The sequence below is a fragment of the Acomys russatus genome, chromosome 4, assembly GCF_903995435.1.
Source record: "Acomys russatus chromosome 4, mAcoRus1.1, whole genome shotgun sequence".
NCBI lineage: Eukaryota > Metazoa > Chordata > Mammalia > Rodentia > Muridae > Acomys > Acomys russatus.
Window position 1 is genome coordinate 3,566,415 of NC_067140.1, and position 25,034 is coordinate 3,591,448.

The 25,034-nt window shown below is 50.1% G+C and overlaps 1 protein-coding gene across 1 annotated transcript; it reads left to right on the forward strand.

Annotated features, from left to right (window-relative positions):
• The first annotated feature begins 1,407 nt into the window (after window positions 1–1,407).
• Window positions 1,408–18,935, forward strand: LOC127188342 (uncharacterized). The gene is made up of 17 exons (XM_051144826.1): window positions 1,408–1,457; window positions 1,662–1,725; window positions 2,671–2,794; window positions 3,550–3,766; window positions 5,656–5,760; window positions 6,655–6,786; window positions 7,438–7,522; window positions 7,613–7,676; window positions 8,083–8,168; window positions 8,672–8,854; window positions 10,001–10,054; window positions 10,333–10,584; window positions 11,492–11,559; window positions 11,756–11,801; window positions 13,920–13,983; window positions 16,541–16,620; window positions 18,639–18,935. The coding sequence occupies exons 1-17, from the start codon at window positions 1,408–1,410 to the stop codon at window positions 18,666–18,668; spliced, it is 1,704 nt and encodes a 567-aa protein (XP_051000783.1). The 3' UTR covers window positions 18,669–18,935.
• The last annotated feature ends 6,099 nt before the right edge of the window (window positions 18,936–25,034 follow it).

Here is a 25,034-nt window from a genome sequence, read left to right on the forward strand (position 1 = left end):
CCATGTGGGTAACACTAGAGGACCTTAGGGATGACCAAGCACCATGTCCCCCACAGGGTAGAGGGCAACACTCTATCCTCACCTAGGCAACAAACTGGGGCTCTGACAAGTCACCGCCACCACTGGTTAGCACCCAGCAGCATGTCACTGCCTGCTCTTCTAGGCTCCTTCCTCATCCATCCTCTTCTGAGGGAAAGAGGAGGCACTGTTTCTGTGCTGGCCATCACCTGACAGGACCCTGAGACTGCCATCCCTGACCCAGAGACAGGAGGCTCTAGAGGGAGGAGTTGCCAACTCCCACAGGCAGAGCTTTGCACCTCAGCATCCTTCCTCGACAGAGCAAAAGCCCCTCTTCAGTCTGACTCTCAAAAACAGCAAAGAGAAAACTCCACATGATGTCTTATAATTGTCCCTTAGTGACACCCATCTATGATCCTACCTCCTCAGAAGGCTGAGATAGGAGGATTCCTAGCTGGCTACATCACAAGACCATGTTTCAAATCAACCCGAGTCTTGAGCTCAGAGAGAGGGCTCAGCAGTGAAGAGCACTGGCTGCTCTTCAAGAGGACTTGCATTCAGTCCCCAGGGCTGTAACTCCAGTGCCAAGGGATCCAGTGCTGCCTTCTGGTCTCTGTGTGCACCAAGCACACATATGGTATCTGGAGATAAATGCACGCAAAACACCCATACACATACAAAATAAAATAAAATAAACCTCACTCTTTGGGCTGGAGAAATGGACCAGAGACTAAGAGTACTTACTGCTCTGGCAGAGGACCAAGTACCTACGTCAGGCAGCTCAGAACCACCTCTAACTACAGTTCCAGAGAACCTGGTGCCCTCTGGTTGCCAAGGCACATACACATATGTGGTGCACATAAACTCATGTAGGCATGTGAGTACGTGCACACACACACACACACACACACACAAATAAATAAATAAATCTTTAAAAAAAAAAAAAAAAAAAAAAAAAAAGAACTTCCAACATATTTCACCAAATCCTGTGAGCACCTGCTGCCAGTTTATGCTGTTATCTGAAGGAAGGCTTCAGAATAAGCTAAGCCAAGGCCAGCCTTGTACTTCCTGGGTATCTTCTGTATCCCAGAATTCCGTCTTCCACAGCTGTCAGCCCTGAATCCCCAAGTGAAAACTGGAACTCATAGAGGAACAGGCGAGCAAGGAAAGGAAGAAATTATATAACGATATTGTAGTCCCCCCCAAAAAAAATAAGTTCAAAACAAAAACAGAAAAGAAAATTGGAGCTAACACCTGCCCTTCCTGTGCCCTAAGTTGTAAAGGAGAAAATTCTGTAGAAAATCCCATGCCAACAGGAGAGAGTCCTGTGTGCTATGGGCTGGCCACACCACACAATAAGGAAGGAGCCATGTTCACATAGCCAGAGGCATGCAAGAGCAAGGGGTGCTGAGTCCCCACAAGACAGGGCCTCTGCACAGGTAAGTGGCAGAGAGCATTGGCCTGGAACTGCTGTGGCAGAACCACCAAATCTCTGGGCCCTTTCTGGGTCCTGGCATCAAGTCCCAGATTTCCCTGGACATGCTACCTGATCCTGACGGAGGCTCTTACCCCTCCATGCCTCAGCTCCTTATGTATAGAATGCAAATGATGATAACATCTTATTAACCCTTCCTGTGCACCAGGCCCTGTGCTCACATCTGCACAGTTGTTGCCACAGTGACCTTCACCATCTCCCCAAAGCCATGGGTAGGTTTATCATATTCTGAATGGAGCCAAGAAAGAAATGCACATGGCTTGCTCTCCGCTACTCAGGAAATGCACATGGCTTGCTCTCCGCTACTCAGCTCCTACACAGGCAAAGCAATTGTTCTAGTACCTGTCCGCAACACTGGTGACCATGTCTAGGCAGAAATGAGATGAGAGCCTAGGTGAGATACACAGGAAAGGCATGGGAATACATTTGCCCTTCACCTACACATACACACACATACACACACACACACACACACACACACACACACACACACACACACCCCACATCCTCACCCCCTTGGGCTCCACGCCAGTCGCATCTTGGCATTAGCAGCTTCTATACCCCTCATAAAAGCTGAAGATGCACCAAAGGGAAAGGGCACAGGCCCAGCCCACTTCCTCCTTGGAGTCCACTGGCCACATTCTGAGCTTGCTGCATGCCCTGCCCCACACCTCAGTGCCAGACTCTATCAGTTTTGGCCAAAAGCCCGTGGCTAGTGCCAAGAGAAGTGATTCTTTCCCCGAAGAACTCCTGAGTGTGCCAAGCCCTGGCCAGGGGCCTTCACTTCTCACTATGTGCCCACCCATTGCTTCAGAGCTTGGCATATAAGAGTGGTCCTTTAAGAAAGCTGGTGACACTGGCCTGAGAGACCCAGAAGGCCCCATTCAGGGAGTGGTAAGGATAAGGAAGACAGCACTGGCACACACAAATGTCTGCTGTGCCCCCGCCATCACGTGATGAAATAGAGCAGAGGTTCTTAGCACCCAGTCATGCTGGATTCAGAGCCAAGCTCTGGTGTTTACTATGCCGCTACGAGAGAGTCAGGCCCAGAGCAGGACTCTTAGGACACAAAAAGATGGATGTGGGAGATACAGACCAGGGACCCAGGGCCACAGGCCCCTGGAAGAAGACATAAACTTTCATTTCCATGACCACAGGTTCTGAACGGGATGCTGCTGCTGCCGTGGGCGCTGCTGCTATGCTGGGGGCTGCTGCCCCAAGCCCAAGGGACAACCCATAGTCCTCTCTTCCTGCAGATCGACATGGAACAACTGGAAACAGGTGAATCTCAAAGAACAGGCTTGGAGAATCATGGCCCCTAAGAAAGCAGCGCAGTGTACTCTGACTGAGCCTGAGAGACAAAATCCCCACCACCTCCTGTCCAGAAACTTCTCTGGTCTCCCTGTATCTCCTGGCTCCCACAGGTCTCTGGTGAAACGGCCTTGTCCAGACACAGCACCTGCTAACCTGTCTGTCTGCTGATCTCCTTACCACTCAACTGCGAGGTGCTTGATGCCCCAGCTCAAGGATTTGTTTTGCAAAATCACCAGGCTCATAGCCTTTGCGCATGCCGTTGTCCTCCCTTCTGTAATGAGCTCTTTCACCTCCTTGGGGCGTCTGTCAAAGCTGCCTCCTCAGAGCAGCCCTCCCTGACCCTCCTCACCCGAATCACATTTTAACTCTACCGTTCCGTTTTCTCCGTAACACTTCCAAAACTTACTTTCCTTGCTGATCTGAGTACTAATTTGTCTTTCTCCTTCACTCCCATGTCAACTCCGGGGCAGCAGGAGCCATGCTACTTCCTGAGCCCAGCAGACTAAGACTTGCTGGCTGACCTTGGTTGGAGGCAAGGTGAAGCTGAGCCCGGAGAATGACTTGGAGCCCAGGAGTTTCAGACCAACCTGGGCAACACACTGAGACCTAAGCTCTGGTCTCCTCATAAGAACCGAATAGCTATCTTATCGGCTAGGCTGAGAACAGGTGCGGGTGGGTGTTTCCTGAATGGCTTAACAAACCCTGAGACGCTCTGTCCCCAGGCATTTCAGCTCTATTCTTTGAGCACCAGGTCCTGAAGCGTGTGACCAGGATGACTGTAACTGGATCCCCAAGTGAGGGTGTGTCTGCCCTAGACCACCTGCCCTTTGTCACAAAGGAGCTTGTGGGAAAGAAGAGTGAGCTGGACCTGTCACTTGTGGGGAACTTGCTCTCTGGGAAGACTGTCCCTGAGCTGAAGAAGCTGCTACAGACAGCTGGGTGAGTGGCCTCCCTTCTCCCTCAGGAGGCCTTACTCTGTCGAGTGGAGCAGAGGTGACATGGGGTCCACAAATGCATGAAGCAGGTACCCCCCTACTGTGTAGCTACCTTTCTAGAACTCTCCAAATCCCTCCAGGAAGGAAGCAGGGTCTATATCAAAGTGGGCTGGCAGTGCAGCAGCCTCTGTGGTTCCCTACTCCTTTGCTTTACAAATTTGAAGTGTTTCCAAAATAGCTTCAGTTAATCGCCTGCATTTGAATGACGTTTTCCTCAAAATCCAGGTTTCCCAATTACATGAATGTGCCAGGAAAGCCACACTGAAGTGTCCAGAGCCAAGGGACCTCCCTGTGGAAGACGGAGGCCAGGGCAGGGATCTGCAGCTGCTTCCTGGAAGCATGGCTCAGCCCTTGCTCCTGGCATCCACTAACAACCACCGGTGCTGATACCAGAATCCTGATATTACCACCTCACAGGGCACCCTCCCTGGGTCCAAAATCCCCTTCCATGGTGACTTATAGTCTAGGCTACTTAGTATGACTTCACCCTTATTAATCATGTTGGCAGCCAGTGTCTTTCTAAATAAGGTCATGTTCTGGGGTACTAGGGGCCAGGACTTTAGCTTAAACTTGGAGACAGGGACACAGTGTAACCCATGAAAATCTGGCTACATGTCCTGACCTCCCACATGACAAACATTAGTGTCAGGTCTATAGTCCTTTAGCCAGTTCCCAGATGCCCCACCATGCTGTCTGCTCAGCCCTGAAAGCCTTAGGTTGGAGCCTCCTAGGAGAACAAGAAACCACCTCAGTGAATGGTGTTGATTTCCCTCAAAGTGACCTGCACAGGCACAGGCTCAGCCATGGATGCATGAGTCCCTCTCCAACATGAGCAAGGAAAGACCCATAGGTCCTAAGACTTCAGGCTCCAAAAGGGATTCTTCTAATGGGGGTGAAATGGAGTGAGAAGTCAGGGAACCATAGTGGTGGGGGGGGGTGGGCACTGCGCAGGAAGGCAGCATAAGTACGTAGCATTCCAGCCATGCCAAGTGTTGGCACTGTCCACTGATTTCCCCACCCGACCTGTGCCATCACGTCATGGCTATAAGCCTACCCTATTCCAGGATATGGTTTGGGAGGGACCAAAGAAAAGACCACAATGTCTGATTCTAAAAATATCCTACAGGCTGAGCAAGAGGATCAGAAATTCTTTCCTAGCTACATCAGAGGTCTGAGACGAGCCCAGGCTATATGTGACCCTGTTTTGAAATAAACAGAACTCCCCTCCAGAAGGCCCCATGCTGGCTGCATGGTTTCTTTGGGAGAGGACATGTTGCTGCCAGTCTCAATGACACCACAGGACTCAGCAGCTGACACTGGTATCCACAGTGCAACCTTGACCCCTAGAAGCCCAGGAAGGAGTGAACCTGAGGCCTCTGAAGGGAGCACAATACTTGAGGGTGCTCTGCAGAACCCTTCATGGGCAGCAGAGGGCCTGGTGAGACTCCCTCGCACACGTTCTTGCCTGCTGGCTTTTCTTTTGAAAAGCTCATAGAGCCTTATTCCCTAGACCTGGGGGTCAACCCCACGGTCCCACGTACATTGGCAAGACTTCTCCCACTAAGCCACAGCCTTGGCCCCAGAGGCTTGCACTTGGATGCAGGTGGTTGTGTGTGCATAGACTTAAGCTACAGTGTCTGCTTTGTTAGAGTCTGACCCAGAGAAGGGTCTTCAAGGCTTAGAGACTGGAAGCAGAGTTCTATGGTCCCTGGCAGGCCAGTGGGCAAGGGCAGGCTGCCCCGAAGCTCTCTCCACTTCTCCTGGGGCCAGTTCCCATTCTAGCTGCTTCAGATACACAAGAAGCCAGACACTTCATCCCCATGCCTCCCACAGGTTGTTCATAGAAGATGCCAAGGGACCAGAAGTCACCCTGCAAATTCTGAGTGACAGCCTGCTGCAGGTCACACTGCGCTGCAAACTGTACCTCTCATTCCTGGAGTAAGTATCCATGGCACTTCCTCCCCACAGGTTGCCACGAGGCAAGACAAACAAAAGCTATATATCATGACAAAAAAGAAATCATAAGACCTTCCCACTTGGGCATGTTTCAAAGGCTGACTTACAGGGAAATTGAGGCATAGAATGGGTTAAGAGGCCTGCCTAGGGTCATACAGTGAGTCATCAATGAGGGACCTCTCCTATGCTATTTGTGCATTTGGGCCCTAATGGAACTGTCTGGGCTGGGCAGCTGAAGCAAGAGTGTCTGTCCATTGCCTGGATATGAATCTATATCCAGGTATCCCAGTTCCTGATTGCAGTAGGCCACCTGCACAGCTCTGAACTGTGAGTGGCTGTCCATGTGGCCACCACCAGAGGCAGTGATAGAGACCCATGTTGGCTTGTGAAGTAGGGGAGGGTCACAATGCCCTTTGGGAATATGCCAGCTAGTGTAACTTTACCACTTACTGGAGCATTGTACAACCATCCCACCTGATTTCATCTGATGTCAGAAGCTAAGCAGACCCCTTAGTTAGTCCTTGGACAAGAGATGTGAGCCTGAGGAAACACTATGACAGAGTTGAGGGGCCTGAGAGTGTGTCTCTGCTCCCTGAAGAACATACCATCTCCATGGCTGGGGCAATGTGGCACTAGTAAGACATTTGACCCAATCGTGAGAGTGTGCGTCCCATCCCAAGGTCATGCCCAGCGTAGTTGTCTGTTGCCCTGTGAGGACCAGTGCTGCCCAGTCGGCCAGCAGATTCAGTATTGTAAAGAGCTCTCCTAGTTTTTAATGCAAGCTCACTGGTGGCAACAGCAAACAGCCAGTTCGTGAGGTCTGGTCTCAGCCTTGGACTCTGGCTGGGAGCCTGGCCAGACATACTGTCCCTACAGGATCCTGTGGCTAGAAGCCATCAAGAACATACGCATTGGAGTACGGCTGGAACAGATAGGGAACAAGACCCAGGTGGCCTTCGAGGAGTGCCACACACCCCCTGGAAGCCTGAACATAAAGATCCTGAAGCAGTGAGTAGTCCCTGAGCCTCCCCTGAGCCTCCCCTGAGCACAGCAGATGGTGGCTCTTCCTGCACTGCCCCGCCCTTTCTGCAGTGGTCCTTCTCTGAAACCCAGGTCTGGGACCACCTCTCCTTCCAAAGCCCCAGCTTGTACATGCCACCTGTCAGCCTCCCCTGCCTCCACACTGAAGGTCACTGGTCCTGGCCAGCTGCAGACTTCTGGAGCCTCAGTTTCATTGCCTACAGTGCCCAGCCCACGTGGAGTGGTCCTGAGGAGGAGATGAACCAACCTGCTTACACAGCTCGGAACCTGACACCCATGGGGAGCCACCACCCTTCTGTGTACACAACCCAAAACCTCCAGGAAGCCGGATATGGCCTCTCCATTGCCAGTGGGGCCACTTCCTGCTTGAAAATCCCAAAGCCTTTTATGAAAGAGAAAATACGGATCAGGACATAATGCAGAAAATCAGACAGAAAACACACAGAGGGGGAAGGCAGGAGAAAGAAAAGGGAGAGGAGGTATAAATGCCAGGGAAGGAAAAGGTAGCCACTGTAGGCCTTCCTAGAGGAGCTTTCCTCAGCAGTGTGCGGCCTCCCCTTTCCTGCCCATGCCTTTGGTACACTGCATGGCTGAGCCCACGTGTTATCCCTCCCCTAGAACAGACATTCTGCTGCTAAATCAGCTGCTGAAACTGGTGACTGATACCCTGGAGAAAGCACTGCCTTTCCTCCTCCAGAAGATAGTGAGTCACCAGGGGAAGGGTGTGGCACCCAAGGGAGCCCCTCTACCTCAGGCCCATGCCAACAGGAACCCCCTCTTCTCTTCCCTCTAGGTGTGCCCTGTGGCCACAAACCTGCTCAACTTCCTGCTGGAAGACCTGTTACACATCACTCTCCGTATGTTGCTACTGGTCAACTGTCCCTTGCCATGTGCCAGGCACTGTCTCTAGAAATATCCCCAGAGAAATGACAGTCCTGCCTGCAGAAAGGATGCTTTCCACTGGGGAAAAGGGGGAGACAACATAGTCTGTAGCCTTCATATGTCACTTCCTCTGCACACCTCAGTTTCCCTACCTGTTAAGCAGGCTCACTGGAAGGCCGATTGATAATAACGCCTGTTAGAACAATGCCAACAACCAGGCACGAGGCCATCTTGCAATAAATGTCCCTGGTTCCAAGGGGCTTGTGCTCAGCCATTGAGGAACTTAAGGCTGAGCAGAGGAGCAGGGATTTCTCCCTCCCTCCCACAGCACCCTTCCCACCTCTACCTCTGGCTGAGTTGGGTTTCATTTCTGCACCATAGCTCCTATCGTCTCGGGTCCCAACGATTTCCAGTACTATTTGACTACCACAGAGTTCACAGAGGGAGCCATCCTGATGAGAGTGCAGGTGAGCAACAGGCTGCCATGGAGCATCCTTATGTGGGGAGACCGAGCCTCTCAAGGTGGGGAGCAAAGGGGGAAGGGGAACACAGGCAAAAGAGGAGTGAGCAAGGGGAATGGGGGGCCCAGAGGGAAAGCAGCTGAGTCAGCTCTCAGATGGGGAAACTGAGGACTATCCAGCGCCTGACCGCTGCTCTTTGATGTCTCTGAAATGGAAGGCAGGAAGGACAAGAAGGCCCAGGAGGGTCAGGGTTCAGAAAACGGAGTGGAGCTTGATAGGGTCAAGGAAGCCAGGCTCAGGGGCTCAGCTCCACCTCTTCCTCATGCGGGATTTGAATGAGTGATGTCACCTCTTTGGGCCTCAGTTTCCTTGTGGTCAGATGGTGATCATGATGGCTCTCTTCTGGGGCTGTTGGTAGGTTCAAAGGAAACTGTGGCTGCTGTGGTCAGCATGCTGAGCTGTGACCAGATGTCCCCACTGAACGTCTTTCTTCCATCTTTTCTCTGAAGCTTGTAACTCCCTGTGGGCCACACCAGCGGGCCCCAAGGCCAGAGCACATGGTTCCCCCATCTCTCCCAGGATTACCCCAGGACAGCATGGCCAACCTTGCCTTTTGGGTAGAAATCTACAATGATGTCCTGTCCTGTCTCTACACCAGCCAGGAGATCTTCGTGGAGCTACAGAACTCCTTGGTGAGTGGTGGGAGATGGGCAGCAGGGAGAGACAGAATATTCTTGCCCTGTTCCTTACAGGAAAGAGCCAAAGGCCCCTGTAGCAAAAGGCATTTCCCCACTCTGGACTTGACAAGTCTAGCCTGACTAGCTCCTACTTACCCTTCAGATCCAGCACAGGAGCCCCTGTAGCTGAGAAGAGGGACACTCACACCCCTTTAGTGTTCTCTTCATAACGCATACCCATTCTTTTTTAAAAAAAAAAAAGATTTATTTATTTATTATGTATACAGTGTTGTATCTACATGCACACCTGCAGGCCAGAAGAGGGCATCAGATCTCATTATAGATGGTTGTGAGCCACCATACTCAGGACCTCTAGAAGAACAGCCAGTGCTCTTAACCACTGAGCCATCTCTCCAGCCCCTGCATACCCATTCTTACACAGCAGATATTTGTGAAAGCCTGCTGGGGGTTGGCCCTGTGCTTGCAGGGGCTCTACCATTTGGAGATCAGAGTCTCATATGGGACTAGAAAACTAAACAAGAAAATGATCTGGTAAATGAAAGGTTTGGGGTGGGTGTTCAAGAGGGACAATGAAATGGATTACTTGGGAGTGCAGAGTTTATTAGAAGTGTTATTAACACCACAGACAGACAGACAGAGGGCAGCAACACGGCAGAATCTCTGAAGAGGGGCTCGGAATCTTCCTGGTAAACGTGGGCTCTGCTGTCATATCTTTCTGAGCCAGGCACTCTCTCTGCTTCACTGTGCTTTGAGATGTTTTCAATGTAAGAGGCTGTGGGTGCCGCTCAGTGATAGAGTTTGCCTCGCATACATGAAGCCCTGGCTCTGACGCCAGGCACTATTCACACCTGGAATCCCAGCACTCTTGAGGGGAGGATCAAGAGTTCAGCTACATAGTGAGTTTAAGGCCAGGTTAAAACATAATATGCAAGACCTTGGCCCCCAAAAATGATACAGGATGTTAGGAGACAATTGTGAAAACCATAGACAGCTAACCTTTCCAGGCAAGTGGCTCTGAGAAGCCAGGCAGGTGACTTGTCTTGAGCTGAGGCAGTGCAAGTCTCCCAGAGCCCCCAGTTTGTTCAGGACATACAAGACTCCAACAACTCTAAAGAACTCACTTGTTCTTTACCTTTCTAGGAAACTGGCCTCTGGGAGCTGATGTCCCCGAGCGCCCCGCAGTCCCAGTCAGAGGTAGGTATGGCACCTGCCCCTTCTCCAGTGCCCTGGGCTAGGCAGAGTAGACCTGAAGATTCCATGGACGTACTCCATTCTCCTGCTATGGACTCTGGAAGTCACTGCACCCCTTTGCAGTGTCGGGGACGTGAAACAGGAGGAAGCAGTCAGAACACTACGACAGGAAGATGTTGAGCTACCCAGAGAAACCCAGTGCCCTGCCTCATAAGAGGCCAAGGCCCAGGAAAGCCGCCCTCTGACCCTTCCTCTACCTTCTCTCCTTTAACTTCACTTAGGCTCGCAATCTGACCAGTGGGAGCCTGGGACTGATCGTCAGCGCCCCGGACCCCCCCACTGTCCACCTAGATGGCTATAGGGCCACCGTCACCCAGAAGGGCTTACTGATGCTACAGGGGACCAACAATGCCTCCTCTAGTGCAGTTGCCTGGGTGAGTGAAACTGCAGAGATTTGGTTCCCAGTCTGCAGGCTGGGGGCAAGGAGATGGGCCTGCTGTGACCAATCCCACCGCCATCTGCTACCAGTCTACGTGTGGACAGCTATGCTAAGACATTAACACTGGTTTCTGTAGTCCTAGTCTCCCCCTGGGGCTCCCCAAGGACCTCCTAGGCCATGAAGAGTGTTCGGCTCCAGACCCTCCTGTAGGGTGCAGTAGGTCTTCCCAAGGACTCCCCTAGGCATGGCTGAGTCACGGAGCTGGACAGAAACTGGAGCCAAGATGCCCCTGACAGCCACGACCAATGGAGGGAATTCTGGGATATGTACCCCATCTCTTCAAATTCCAATAGCTCGATTCTGAATGTCCTAGCCTCAAAATTGGGAAGTGCCTCAGATGAGGGGGCAGAAGAGTCACTCTGCCACAGGAGCATTGGCCGGCATCCTAAGGAAGTAACAGGGTCCTTGAATTTTTGGTCGCATCATTACATGATCAAGAATTAGCTAGCCCTCACTGGTGGCAAAGAGCCCTGTACCTGTGCATATGAGTTACAGAGGCAGATCAACAGCCCACAAAACCAAGGGGAGCCAGATACTTGAGAAGCTGAGGCAGAGGGCTCACCTGAGTCCTGAAGCCTGAGACCAACTTGGGCAACCCAGCAAGAATCCATTTAAAATAAAATAAAAAGTCAATTGGGCCTGTTGCTCAGTGGTAGAGCCCTTGCGTAGTGTGAGGGCCTGGGTTCATCCCAATATGAACACGGACAAAGAACCCACCGGCTTCCAGAAAGGCTGATTCCAGGACCAAGGCTGCCTCTACTTTGAGCCTGCCTCAGGTTCAGGCCTGAGCAGCCAGCCCCATCAATGTCCTGTCTCCCAGTGATGCCCTTATAGGCACCGTGTGGGGAAGACAGTACAGCGTGAGGGCCCTGAGACAGAACACAAGCTGCCTCAGTAGGAATGACTCCAGCTCTGCCCTGTCTGCTTTCAATCCCTCACAGCAACTTCTCTCCAACGCTGTGCTCTCCTCACGGAGTCAGAAATTAAAACTCCAGTTGGAGACTCGCGGGTAAAGGGTTTTGAAAATATAAGACAGCTGACAGTGGCGGGTGGGGAGAGGGGGAGAGAAAGAGAAAGAGAGTGGTTACGAATGGCAGCCCCCATCCCCCCCCCCCCCCCCCCCGCTGAGCCCGAGGAAGAGCAGGTGCTTAGACCCTACCCCTCTCCCCCCCTCCCCCCCACTCATTGACTCTTTCCTCTGGCAGTGCTGTAGTCACCTTGGGCCATTATCCCACCATCATCGAGGATCAGGTAAGTCCCTTCCTTCAGCCTTGTGTCCTGAAGTATAAATGGTCTCAAGTAACTGACAGAGAGCTGAAGGCCTGAGTTATGCTCTGTCCCTAACCCATCTCACCTTGGAGGGCCCCAAATCCTATACGGTGAAGTCTCTGGGCTTTTGGCTTGTCTGTTTCATTCTTTCATGTATATAACAAATCTTAATAATTGAGCACCTACTATGTGCTACCCTTGCCTTAGATACACAGGGGGGCCAATTATCTACACAAAGGTCCCCACCCTTTGGGAATTCACTTGCTGGCGGACATAAGTAAACCCATATAAACCTTAGCAAAGCAAATTATACAGCACTGGACAGGTGCTAACACCACAAAGAGAGAAGCAGGATCATGTGGGGATCAGCAACATTAGAAAGGAGTCTGGGGCTGGAGAGATGGCTCAGTGGTTAAGACCAGGTTCAGTTCCCAGCACCCACATGGCACTCACAACTGTCTATAACTACAGTTCCAGGGGATCCAACACTCTCACATAGACATACATTCAGGCAAAGCACCAATGACCATAGAATAAAAATAAATAAATCCTTTTTAAAGGAATCTGATGGATGCATTGAGGTGAGCTTTGGCGGGGGGATGCGGGGTGGACTCAAGACAGCATGTGTAGCCCTGGCTATCCTGGAACTCACTCTAGACCAGGCTGGCCTTGAACTCAGAGATCCTCCTGGGTCCTGAGTATTGGGGTTAAAAGCACGCGCCATCACCACCCAGCAGAGGTGAGCTTTTAAGCATAGGCTCAAAGCAGAAGTGAGGAGACTAGAGACATTAGGGAAGACCCAAGACTGAGTGTTCCCAGGGCTCCGGGAAGAGCCAGGGCTCTGGAGCAGAGTGCAAGACACCAAGAGATGGCGGGGCAGGTCACACTGGGACAACTTCCTCAGACTGAGATGGAAGCCTTGTTGAGAGAGTATGAGCAGAGAAGAAGCAACACCAAAGAGGACAATGGGGCCCCACAGGGTGTAGCCAGCAGAGGGTGGATGAGGTTCCATGAGGTGATGGTGGCTGAACACACAAAAGCCAGGAGCTGGTGTTGTGAAGGTGGACCTAGCTAATGGCATTCCCTGATGGGTCAAAGAAGGAGGCGGTGGAGAGTCGTCTAAGGTGAGGCAAGGATTTTAAGGGCCCGTCCAGGCTGAACACAGGGTGCAGGGAACTGGGCAACCAGGCAGAACCTCTTCCCCCAAGAGCTGATTCTGCTCCTGCTTGGGAAGATGAGTGCTAGCAAGCTCCCTCCCCATGGCCCACTCATCCTCTCTGTCGGTCTATATGTCACAGACTCCAATCCTAAAGGATTGGGCTAAGTGAGGGCCCAAACCTAGAAACACCCTAGGGAGAGATCCCTGAGCCTGGAACCCAGGCCTTGCATGTGACCCACAACCTGGTCCCGCCCTACAGACTATTATGGTCCTTGTCAAATCATTTTCACTTGACCAGGGTGACCATGCATGGACAGACAATTTATACCCTGTATAAGCCACCCACACCACAGACAAGTAAAAGCCTGTATATAGCAATAGCATCTCCCAGCAAACAAACAAACAAAAATATCTGAAGGAGTCTTCAAATGTGTCCTGATGATCGGGAGAATCTGACCAAGACCCTTGCACACTCCTAGGCATAGGAGGCTGTTCCAAGGTGTCCCATTGTCAGCAGCTCTCAGCCCTAGAAGTTGCCCTCTCACACAGACCCACAGTTGGTCCCTGTGAAGCTGCATCCAGGGCTCCCACTGACCCGTTCCCTTCCTGGCTTCCCTGCAGAGATGGTATTTCTCCTTTTCAGCCCCTTCAGTATTCCCCTGGCCCTTCACTAATCTTACTCAAAGGCTCCATAGTCCTTCAGAAGTGGCATCAGGATAAACTTGGTGCCACCCGTAATCCCAGCACAAGGAAGGCTAAGGCAGGAGGATAGCAAATTCAAAGCCAGCCTAGCCTACGTAGGAAGACTTTGGATAATTTTAAGGTGGTATCTGCAGGACTTTTCCAGACTCTGGATGGCATCTGTACAATAGCGTCTCCCTGTCCTGGGTTGGAATGTGCCAAGCTACAGGAACTGAGCTGCCTGCTGTTTTTCATTGCAGGAAGAGATCCTGAAGTCCTTGCTCCTGGCGGTCCTGAAGAGGTGGTTCCTGCCTCACCACAACAGTGAGTCTCGCTGTACTTCCTGTCAGGACACACATTGCTGAAGTACATTGCTGAAGGGAGCACCAGGCCTGTCCACATGGGGTGCAAACAGCTGCCTGGGCAGAGACTGGCCTCCAGGCAAACAGGAGGCAGTAGACACCTGGGCTGTCAGAGGCTGCTAATGCTAATCTTCAGCCTCTAATGCTAATTTGCAGAGGCTGCTAATGCTAATGCTGATGGGAGCCCAGGGCATGGGCAGGTGGCCAGAAAGGATGTAAAGTCACAACAAAGGGGCCCTCCTCCAAGTGGAAGGGCCACTCAGCCTCAGAACAGGGCCAGCAGTCAGTGGTCCCAGATGGAGAGCTAGATGGGCTAAGGCCAATAGGCCAGCTAAAGTGAGCAGTTCACATTGTAAACATGATCAGCTGGGTGGGCATTTGTACCTGCTAGAGAGGCTGCAAGCTGAACGTCACAATATAGTACCCTCACCTCTAGTTACCAGGAATCTAGAATGCTCCAAAACTCCCTGTGTCACCTTGAACTCCTCAGATGCTAAGAGACACGGCCGTGTAGACAGCTGGGGAGGTGAGCCAGGAAGATGCGGGGCAATCCATAGCACTGGGCCTCCTGACCTGGTCATTCCATGGGCAGAGTGTGTGCCCGTCCCCTGGCCCCATGGTCACTTGGTCAGCGCCTGTGCCCCACTGCATTATGAGCTTTCCAGGGACGCAGGCTCTCACGTTTCTCACTGTGTTCCTAGCATCCTGTCCAGTGGCTCACACCAAGTGATAATAGGGTATATAAGATATAGAGAGATAGAGATACACATCATATATCTCTGTGTGTGTGTGTGTGTGTGTGTGTGTGTGTGTGTGTGTGTGTGTGTGTGTAGATATGGATACATGTAGATATAGATGATAAACAGCCCAGCCCTACTAGCTACCTACTAGAGGTTATCTGGCTCAGCCTTTTCATCTTTCAGATGGGCCCACTCTACAGATCCAGAGAGCTAAGGTGGCTTGTCCAAGGTGACCCAGCAAATCTCTGGCCAAGCTGAGTCCAGGATCATGGCTTCTTGCTTTCTCAGCTGGGGGGTCTTTTGTGCTCTGAGTCTCATTAGGAGAGCAAACACTGAGAAGTTGGTAGAGACACAAATTGTGGCTAGGCTTCCATTCTTCCTTCCTTCCATATAGGCAGGGAAGGTTCTAGGCATGAAGCAAGCAAATCCATTCAAAAACGGAGGCTTATCAGGGCACAGAGCAGGGGGCAGTGGAAGGTCCAGCAGGGCAGCCAGAGAGGTCAGGCTGCAAGGGGCTGGGGAGACAGGGCCGTTCTTTCAGTGCCCACCACATGCTCTCACTTGTGTGATGTACCTTGAAACACCACAAGAGTCAAGAGACAGCCCAGAAAGTGAGTAAGGCCCAGAAGCTGGTATGGTCACGCAAGGTGTAAACACCAGGCCAGGAGCCTGCTCAGTGCCATGAGGTGCTGCTCAGACTACAAGCACACCCAGAGGAGAAAAGGTGAGAGCCAGTGAGGAAACCCAGGAGGCATCTATGAAACAACTTGAGGTAAGAAACATTAGCAGGGAGTCTTGGACAAACTCCATGGAATAGACTAGAATGAGGGGCCCTCAGGCCAGGGACCCAAAGACATCTGAAGACAAATGGGAGAACAACGGCATGGGCTCTTCTTCCTCCATCCACCCCACCACCCAACTTCCGAGTGAGCATTAGGCCAACAAGAAATGCCAGCTGACTCCAGAGTGGCTAGGGAAATGGGTACAGCGAGGCTGCTCAGTACAGGGTGATGGCACAGGAGGAGGCCATGACAGGCCCTCAGTTTTTCACAACTCGGTTTCTTGAAAATCAGCTAGCCAATAGTTACTCCACAGAAGCACTAATTGAAGACTGACAACCTCTGTAAATTCATTGGTTTGAGGCTTAGTTTTTTAGCTATTTAGCAAGCAAGCATATCGGTGAGTATTTGCCTTTACTGAGAATGCCTAACAGAGCCAAGTTCCTAGCGTTTTCAGGTTTTCAGTTGATGCTAACTCCTGTCATGTCATTTTTGAAATGTTTCATTTCTACCAACATGTTAGTATTTTTCAGGTTCAGTGTGAAAATTAGGTAAAATGTATTTCCTAAGGAGATTCACAGGAAGTCATCAATCTCCAACAGAGTCTTCCTTAAATCATCCCAGAGAAGGATAGCTTCCTAACAGTGTGTTCACAGCTCTGGGGTGAATTTAAAAGAATATTCCTCTAAAAAGACAGGTGTAAGTGAACTGAGAGGGGACCAGGAGCCAATCAGGGGTTTCCAGCCTGTGGCTTGTAGAGCCCATGTACCCCAGAATAGCTCTGAATACAGCCCAACACACTTGTAGATGTCAATGTCATTTGGCATTACCTCTAGTAGACTTCCCTGGGCTGCTTGCTGTTCGGGGCTGCCTGATTAGGGGGTTGAGCTACAGAAGGTCCCTAGCTAGGGGCTGGGAATGGTAACCACACAGAACCTCCCCAGAATGCCTGCTAGATAGCCCTGCCCACCAGGCCTGAGCTCCCACCTTCCTCTTGCAGAGTGGCTCAGACAGCACAGCCTCCCACTGCCCAACATCAAGGGCATCTCCTTCAGTCATGCCCAAACGGACTTCTCTGAGGTAGGTACACGGGAGGGGCCTCCTATGATGCTCAGCACATGTACAGGAAGTTAGAAGCCGAGGCCACTTTTAAGCCCTCTGCCTCTCACATTGCCTCTACCTTACAACTATGCCAGATGTGACACTTCAGTTATAGATGAAGTGACTGAGGCCTTGGGGGCTGCATGAGCCCCTCTGGAAGCCAGAACAAAGGGCTTATCAAGAGCATCTCCCCTTACACAGACATAGCTAATAATGCTGTTCTCCCCACTTTGACTGAAAGGAGACTTGAGGCTCAGAAAAGTAGAAAAACAGGGCCAGTGTGACAAAGAGAAGTCTTCCTCTGACCTCACAGTCTGTTTTAGCTAGAACGACCAATCTCCCTACAACTGGGGTGTCCTAAATGTACCCAGGGTACCCACAAACAGTGCTGTTGTACCCAGTGCCTGCTCTCTGCAAACATCCAGGAGTGGAAAGCAGGGGTTGGGTAGGGAGGCCAGAGGCAGCCAACCTGAAGGACAGAAAGTGGATGGGGCCCCTAAGGTGCTGCCTAGGGAACTGTTTCCTGTCCTGGCTCCCATTTCTTCCCAAGGAAGGAAAGTTCATTTAAGGGAAGTTCAGGGCTGGGGTCTCAGTAGTAAAGAGCGTTGCTGCTTTTCCAGAGGGCCCAAACTCCATTCCCAGAACACATCCAGTACCTTACAACCACCTGTACTCCAGCTCCAGACGATACGATGCCCTCTTCTGGTCCCTGAACACACATGGCATACACTCACACAGACATACAAACACACCCATAGATACAAATAAACTAAAAATAGAAATATTTTTTTAGAAAGGTGGAAGAAATATTTGAAGGAAGCAGCCAAAGAACAAGTTGGAAGGCAGACAGAAATATAACCTCAAATGAACAGAGCACATCTCCCAGAATGAAATGTCTCCTGAAGGCCGATCATGATAAACTCCAGATGGGGGCAGGGCAGGGACAGCAGACAGGACAGAGAGAGACAGAGACAGGGATCTTAGGGAATGGAGAAAGTAGTTGGTAGGAAGGGGAGGGCTCAGACATACTCCTCATTTTTTCATCTCTAACCTTGAAAAGATTTCCAAGATGGTGGCACATACTTGTAATCTCAGTACTCAGGAAATAGAGGCAAAAGGATCGTGAGTTCCAGGCCAGCCTGGGCTACATAATGGGACTCTGCATAAAAAATAAATTAATTAATTAATTTAATTTAATTAAAAAATAAAAAATAAATAAAAAGGACAGAAGGGAGGAAGAAACAACAGGACAAATGAATGAACTTGAGCTTTAGGACCCCAAGCTTGGGCCCTGGCCTCCCCTCCAGTCCCCATTCCTGACTACAGAAGCCTGCCTTCAAGAACCTGAGGTGGGAGGGGCAACAGGCATGGCCTCACCAGGCCAGTCAGTGTCATCCACTCCCCATCCCCAGCCTCCTGTTCCTCCCTGACATCAGCCTAGGGACATTAGAGAGTCAAGACAGACCCTCACTTGAGTGGGCCTGCACGAACACATCCAGGTAATGCAGGGTTTGTAACTGCTGTCCGGGGTATGCCAGATCCATTGTCAGACCTGAATGAGCAGAGCCAGGACGCAGCCCGAGCCTCCCAGCCACTGAAGCACCACCTGGTAACCAGCCCTGTGAAAAGCAAGGCTCCCTTGCTGATTGGCCTCTAGGCGGCCTCTTACCATTGGAACAGAGCGCACCATGCAGACTGTACTTTAGAGAAAAGGTGTCGTCTGGACCTGGACAGTGCACAGCACACACTCACTTCCTTGGCTGCCCTGGTTGCTCATTCATTTACTCATTGTCCTTTGATCTCTCAGTCATTATATCTCAGGAAGAGCTCCAAGGTCTAGTGTGTTCTTGCCCTCGTAAACACTCCCAGGACTCCGCTTCCTCTCTGCTCTGTACCCTTATCCACTCAGTCCCTGACTCTTCTTTCTTAGAGGCACAGGTGTCACAGGCAGGCCGTGGGGGAAGTGGGGGCCCATAGAGTCTCTGCTCTGCCCACAGGGCTACATCCTGCTGGTCATTCCCGAGTAGCACTCTGCCGAGGGCCAGTCCCTGCCTCCAGCTGCATATGCTCAAGACCCCCAAAGCCCACGATCAGCGACAGCCCCAGTGGAGTGTGCAGCTGTAATAAAGATGTTTCTTCTGTGAGTCTGGGTCTGAGTTTGCTGTGTTTCCTGCCATCTGGGACGCTGGCTTGAAGTGTTTAAATGAAGGGCATCCTTCCAGCTCTAGTTCTCCTGTGACCCACCCTTCGGGAAAGACCTCTGAGTTCTGTAGAAAGAAAAATACATCACACCCATCATCCCAGAACTCAGGAGGCTGGGATAGAGAAACTGTCACATGTTTGAGGAAGCGTAGACTACAGAATGAGTTCTGTGTCATCCTGGGCTAAAGTAAGGCCCAGACAGAAAAAGAGAGAGGTGAGAGCCAGGCCCTGCAAGGATGGCATCTTGGAAGGACATGAGAATTTGTATGCCCAGAGAAGTTTCTCTAGCCAAGAAAGAAGATGGAAGTAAGCTGAAAGAATGGGATCCTCAGGAGCCCAGAGACATTTTGGGGGCCTTAAGGCTAAGAAAGGTTGAACGCCCTCAGGGTGAAGAAACCTTGGACAGCCACACTGCAGAGCTCCTGACCTCAGGGTGTGGAGAACACCAGAGTATTGACCACTGTGGAGCAGGGTCCCAGAAATATCCCTCACCTGTTTCTCTAACCCATATGGCCTGAGCAGGACACTGCGGAGCCTGCTGTCAGGACTATAGATGGTGGCATGGCTGCCAGAGAAGAATTGATACAGCACAGAGGACCCTCACTCCTGGCATCCAGCACAGCATGTAGCAGGAAGGCCACTATAGGCTGAAATAAACCCCCACCTCTCCTGACAGCCCAGGTCATGGGAGTGAACTTGGTTTTCCCCATAGCTCAGATACCATCTAAAAACTAAATGAGGCTAAGAATAAAGTATCCTCTCCTGAAAGTTCCCAGGGGGAAAAAGCCACTCCAGTGTTGAAGATTCTGCAAAGCTGATTGGCTGATAAGAATTTTGTAACTGTGGGGAGTTAGAATGTTGCAGATCCAGGGCCAAAACTATAGTTCCCTTAGTAGCCATTTTTACCTACCTCTGTGTCTAACCAAACACCCTTTCAACTATCAGATAAAACTTTTGTAACGTGTAACAGATGACTAGTTTCCAATCCCAAAACTAAGAATATCATTGGAAGAGAATTCTCAACACAGGAATAGCAAATGGCCGAGAAACACTTAAAGAAATGCTCGTCCTCGCTAGTCATCAGAGAAATGCAAATCAAAACGACACCCGTCTTACACCCGAGATTCCATCTTACACCCATCAGAATGGCTAAGATCAAAAACTCAAATGACACCACATGTTGGCGAGGATGTGGAGAGAGAGGAACACTCCTTCATTGCTGGTGGGAATGCAAACTAGTACAGCCACTTTGGAAAGCTATCTGGCGCTTTCTCAGAAAAATGGGAATAGGGCTTCCTCAAGACGCAGCTATCCCACTCCTTGGAATATACCCAGAAAATACCCTACCACACAACAGGGACATATGCTCAACCATGTTCATAGCTGCTTTATACATAATAGCCAGAACATGGAAACAGCCTAAGTGTCCCTCAGTAGAAGAATGGACTAAGAAACTGTGGTACATTTACACTATGGAATACTACTCAGCTATTAAAAACAAGGAATTCCCAAAATTTGTGGACAAATGGATTGATCTAGAAATGATCATGAGTGAGTTCACCCAGAAGCAAAAAGAGACAAATGGTATATACTCACTTATATCAAGACACTAGTCCAAGGGATACGTACCATGAAAAACTTTACTTACCAAGAAAGTGGGTCAGAGGAGAGGACATCCTATTGAGACTTTAGGCGAGAGTAGCATGGAAGAATGGGGAAATAGTAGGACCCACAGGATCCTGGAAACCCACAAGAAGAACTTTATGACAGGCAGATCTGGGTCCTGGGGTCCTCCTCAAACTAAGTCACCAGCCAAGGAGAATATAGGCAGTAAGCTTCGAACCCCTACCAAGACCTAGCCGACGAACATGATATTCTCCACCGTTGAGTGGAGAGTGAGATCTTACTCTCACATGAACTCTGGTGCCCCTTTTCTGATCACGTCCCCTGGATGGGGAGGCCTGGCGGCACTCAGAGGAAGGATAGCAAGTTACCAAGAAGAGACTCGATACTCTAAGAGCATATATAGGGGGAGGAGGTCTCCCTCAATCACAGACATAGGGGAGGGGAGAAGGGGGAAGTGGGAGGGAGGGAAGAATGGGAGGAAACAGGGGAAGGGCTAACAATCTAGATGTAATATGAATAAATTAATCAAATAAAATTTAAAAAAAGAATATCATTGGATAGTGTCTGAGATCTACAAGGAGATTTGGTTAATTGGTTGGTTGGTTTCCACCTTTGCTATAACCCACCTATCTGCTGTCCCCACAGATGCCTGTGGCAAATCCCTTGGTTCACAGACTTCTTTTATTCTATGACTATAAAATATCAAGTAAGTTAGGAGTAGTGACACACATCCATTTAATCACAGCATTTGAGAGGCAGAGACAGGAGGACCTCTGTGAGTTTGAGGCTAGCCTGATCTACAAAGTGAGTTCTAGGACAACCAACACTACACAAAGAGTCCTTTGAAGAAAGAAAGAAAGAAAGAAAGAAAGAAAGAAAGAAAGAAAGAAAGAAAGAAAGAAAGAAAGAAAGGAAGGAAGGAAGAAAGGAAGGAAGGAAGGAAGAAATCCTGTAATCACTATCACACCGAAGTATATTTTGGGGGCAACTCAAATTCGAGTTCCTAGGCCATGGTGGCTAAGAATGAACCATCTCTTCCTCCCTTTAAGGTGAGAGTTCTGGTTTGCTTAATAGCAAAGACCACAGACAGCGCCCATTGAGAACTTTCTGGGAACAGGAAATGGAATCTGGTCTGGTAGGTCAAGGACCCAAAGCAGCAGCTCAAAGAACACCCTGGCCAGCAATGCTGGAGATGCTTATGGATTCTGGTTCTTTGTCACCTACTATAAGAGCCTGGGTCTAAAGGGGGTGAGGTGGAGGAGATGTGGGGGAGACCCTTGGAAGAAGAGACAGACATATTAATATATTCAAGGTCAGGCTTCGGGGAATGAGGTAAAGACCATCCTCAAAGAAAATCAGGCCCCAGATTCCTAAACCTCTGGAAAATGCTCTGGAATTTTATGGGTTGGTAGGTGAAATACTCAAGCACTTGGCAGTCTGGTCCTTGGGCATGACCTTTGCCCTCTGAAGGGCAGAGGCCTGTTCTAGCCTTCCCTTCTAAACCAGCTGCCCTACTGATATTCATGTAAGAAAGAGAAGGTACCACAGATTCCTTTCCTTGCAATTTGAAATTCCATGTAAAAGGGGAGAGCAGGCATCATTAAGAGTTTAACCTTCCTTAAAAGTTAAAATACCACATGGGAAGATGGCTTCAGAGTAGACAGGGGAGAAAGATGGAGGCAGCAGTGCCACTGGGCCCCTTGGAGCTGAAGTTACAGGTGTTTGTGAGTCAGCCAGTGTGGGGGCTGTAAGCCGTACTCTGACCCTCGTGATGCTCTCAGTCCCTGAGTTACAACTCCGGTCACAGTGGAAAGGCTACTTCCTCCTCGTAAAGATGGCTATTTCCACAGGTGCTTTTCCTTTCATCCTTTTTCATCCGGTGTGTTATGTGACATCTTTGTAAGGGGTCTGGGATCTGAATTGCATCTTTGGCCCTGCATTGGGAAAAGACTATCTGGCTGTCAGAGGTTCATAAAGTTACTACCTACCAAGAGGTGTTCAGATAATGAGCAGAGACACACCAGTGACCTATCTGGGGTCCACTCAAGCGGGCCTCTCCTTTCCTTTAAAACATGGGGAAGGGGTCCTTGAGTGTAACCGAGGCTGTCTGTCCTCAAGCAGGTTTGATTCAAGAGTCTGAATGCCAGTCGCCATGAGTCAGGCATACCTTCCACTGAGTCAGCGTCTCAAGACTCTTGGCTCACACATCCAAAAAATGAATCTCATGGACCATTAGAAGGAGGCACTTTTAGAAACAGGTTTTTCATAGGTCCGTAGGTGAGAGGTTAAGTAAGAAGCAAGCTGGGCTCCTAGGCAGGAAGAGAAGGGCCTGGTGATAGGGACCACTGAGTTGCTAACTTAAGGGCTTTTTGTATGACTTACGGGAGAAGATAGGTTGCGGACACTGGTTATCCCAGGTGTCCTACCCATAGGCTCTCCATGTGCCTCTGTCCCAAGGGCTCTGGACTGGCATTCTGATCACACTCTCACCTACAGTTTCCAGGCAGCTGTATAAATGGAGAAGAAAGATGACAAGAAATCAGAGCAGACACTAAAGCCCCCAAATACTTCTGACCTCCAGCCAGAACAGAGCCAGGGACGAGAATCAAGATCTGTCTTCAAAATTGCCTGACCCATTTCTGTCTTCAGTTCTCATCGTCCCCCTAACTCCCACAAGGAGTCACTGCTGGTGGCTGGTCTTGCTGGCAGGGGCTCTGAGGATCTCAGTCAGGGCACTGCTGCAGTGCCCGTCTGAGGGACCTCGGAGTATTTCCATGTTGCATTCGTGGAACAGCCAGGTGAAGTGAGGAAGGGAAGCCTTTGGTTGCTGGGCAGTGGCTGGAGGGAGGGGTAAGGAAAGCAAAGAGTTAGAGAGGTAAACGGGAGCCCTGTGAGCAAAAGAAATGATTCCACTCCACTAGAAACAGATAGGATTTCTTTTTTTATTAATTTATTCATATTACATCTCAATTGTTAGCCCATCCCTTGTATCTTCCCATTCCTCCCTTCCTCCCACTTCCCTCCTACTCCCCTCCCCTATGTCTGTGACTGAGCGGGACCTCTTCCCCCTGTATATGCTCATAGGGTATCGAGTCTCTTCTTGGTGACCTGTTATCCTTCCTGAGTGCCACCAGGCCTCCCCATCAAGGGGACGTGGTCAAAAATGGGGCACCAGAGTTTGTGTGAAAGTCAGACCTCACTCTCCACTCAACAGTGGAGAATGCCCTGTCCATCAGCTAGGTCTGGGTAGGGGTTCAAAGTTTACCCAGATTCACCTGTCATAATGTTCTTCTTGTAGGTTTCCAGGACCCTCTGGATCCTTCTATTTCCCCATTCTCCCATGCTTCTCTCACCTATAGGATATCCTCCCCTCTGACCCACTTTCCTGGTAAGTAAAGTCTTTCATGGGACATGCCCCTTGAGCTAGTGTCTCAATATAAGTGAGTATATACCATTTGTCTCTTTTTGCTTCTGGGTGAACTCTCAGATAGGATTTCAAACAAAAGCTTGACGTTAGGAGACCTAGGCAGAGAGTCAGGAAAGGGCAAAACAAAGGGTATTTTTCAGCAGCTGAGTCAGTGGCTGAGAGCACTGATCCAGAGGATTAGAGGGTAGACTGCGGCCCCCATGCTGGCTGCCTCTCAGAACACCTGTAACTTCAGCTCCAGCTTCAGGAACCAAACACTGTGGACTACTAGTGGGCACCTGCATACACACATGCACACACACACACAGAGACGTGCACATAGGCATGCACAAAAAAAAAAACACATCTTTAGAAGAGCACAAATGAAATGTCTGACTGAAAGCCCATGGGCTCACAGGAGATCCACCCATATCTGGTTTACTGGGCTCCTTCCTTCTCTGGCCTTCAACAGGTGACTCAAGAGCAACAAACCCAGGATTTGCCTCAGGCACTGTGATAGCTGTTGGAGTGACTAGATCACTGTGCGAGGCCCCTCTCAAGTGGACTCTAAAGGAAAGACAAGAGAGTAAACCCTCATTTGACCCTCAGGTTTAAAAAACAGGGAGCCTGTCTCTTGTCTACAGGTTCCATGTAGGCACAAAGTGTTGAAATTGAACTAAAGCCCCTCTATCAGGGCTGCATTTTCTTTTTCTTTCTTTCTTTCTTTCTTTCTTTCTTTCTTTCCTTCTTTCCTTCCTTCCTTCTTTCCTTCCTTTCGTTTTCCAAGACAGAGTTTCTCTATGTAGCCCTGGCTGTCCTGGAACTCACTCTGTAGGCTAAGCCAGACCTGAAGTCAGAGATCCATCTGCCTCTGCTGGGATTAAAGGTATGCACCACCATGCCCAGTGTGGGTAGTTCCTTATCAAGCTTACAACATCTCCTGTGGACTTAAGCCTAATGTCTAGGGAATGTGATTCCTTAGACTGTTTAAAGGAATAATAAGGCTCTGTTCATTTTAGTTTGCAGTTACAGTTTTCAGTTAGGTGTTTAAGACCATACAGATGGCCAAACTTAACTATTTCTGGTTTTACTATCAAGGCCAGTTGGGGTTCTGCTCTTCAGAGACTTACTTGAGACTCAGGAGGAGCCTCTAGTTCTT

What these genes read in the sequence shown, in the direction of transcription:
- LOC127188342 (XM_051144826.1), top strand. Translation starts at nt 1,408, where the DNA reads ATGCAAGAGCAAGGGGTGCTGAGTCCCCACAAGACAGGGCCTCTGCAC. An exon ending in CCATCCTGATGAGAGTGCAG is followed by an intron (nt 8,169 to 8,671) that starts GTGAGCAACAGG and finishes TTTTCTCTGAAG; the next exon opens with CTTGTAACTCCCTGTGGGCC. An exon ending in GCCATCTGCTACCAGTCTAC is followed by an intron (nt 10,585 to 11,491) that starts GTGTGGACAGCT and finishes AATCCCTCACAG; the next exon opens with CAACTTCTCTCCAACGCTGT.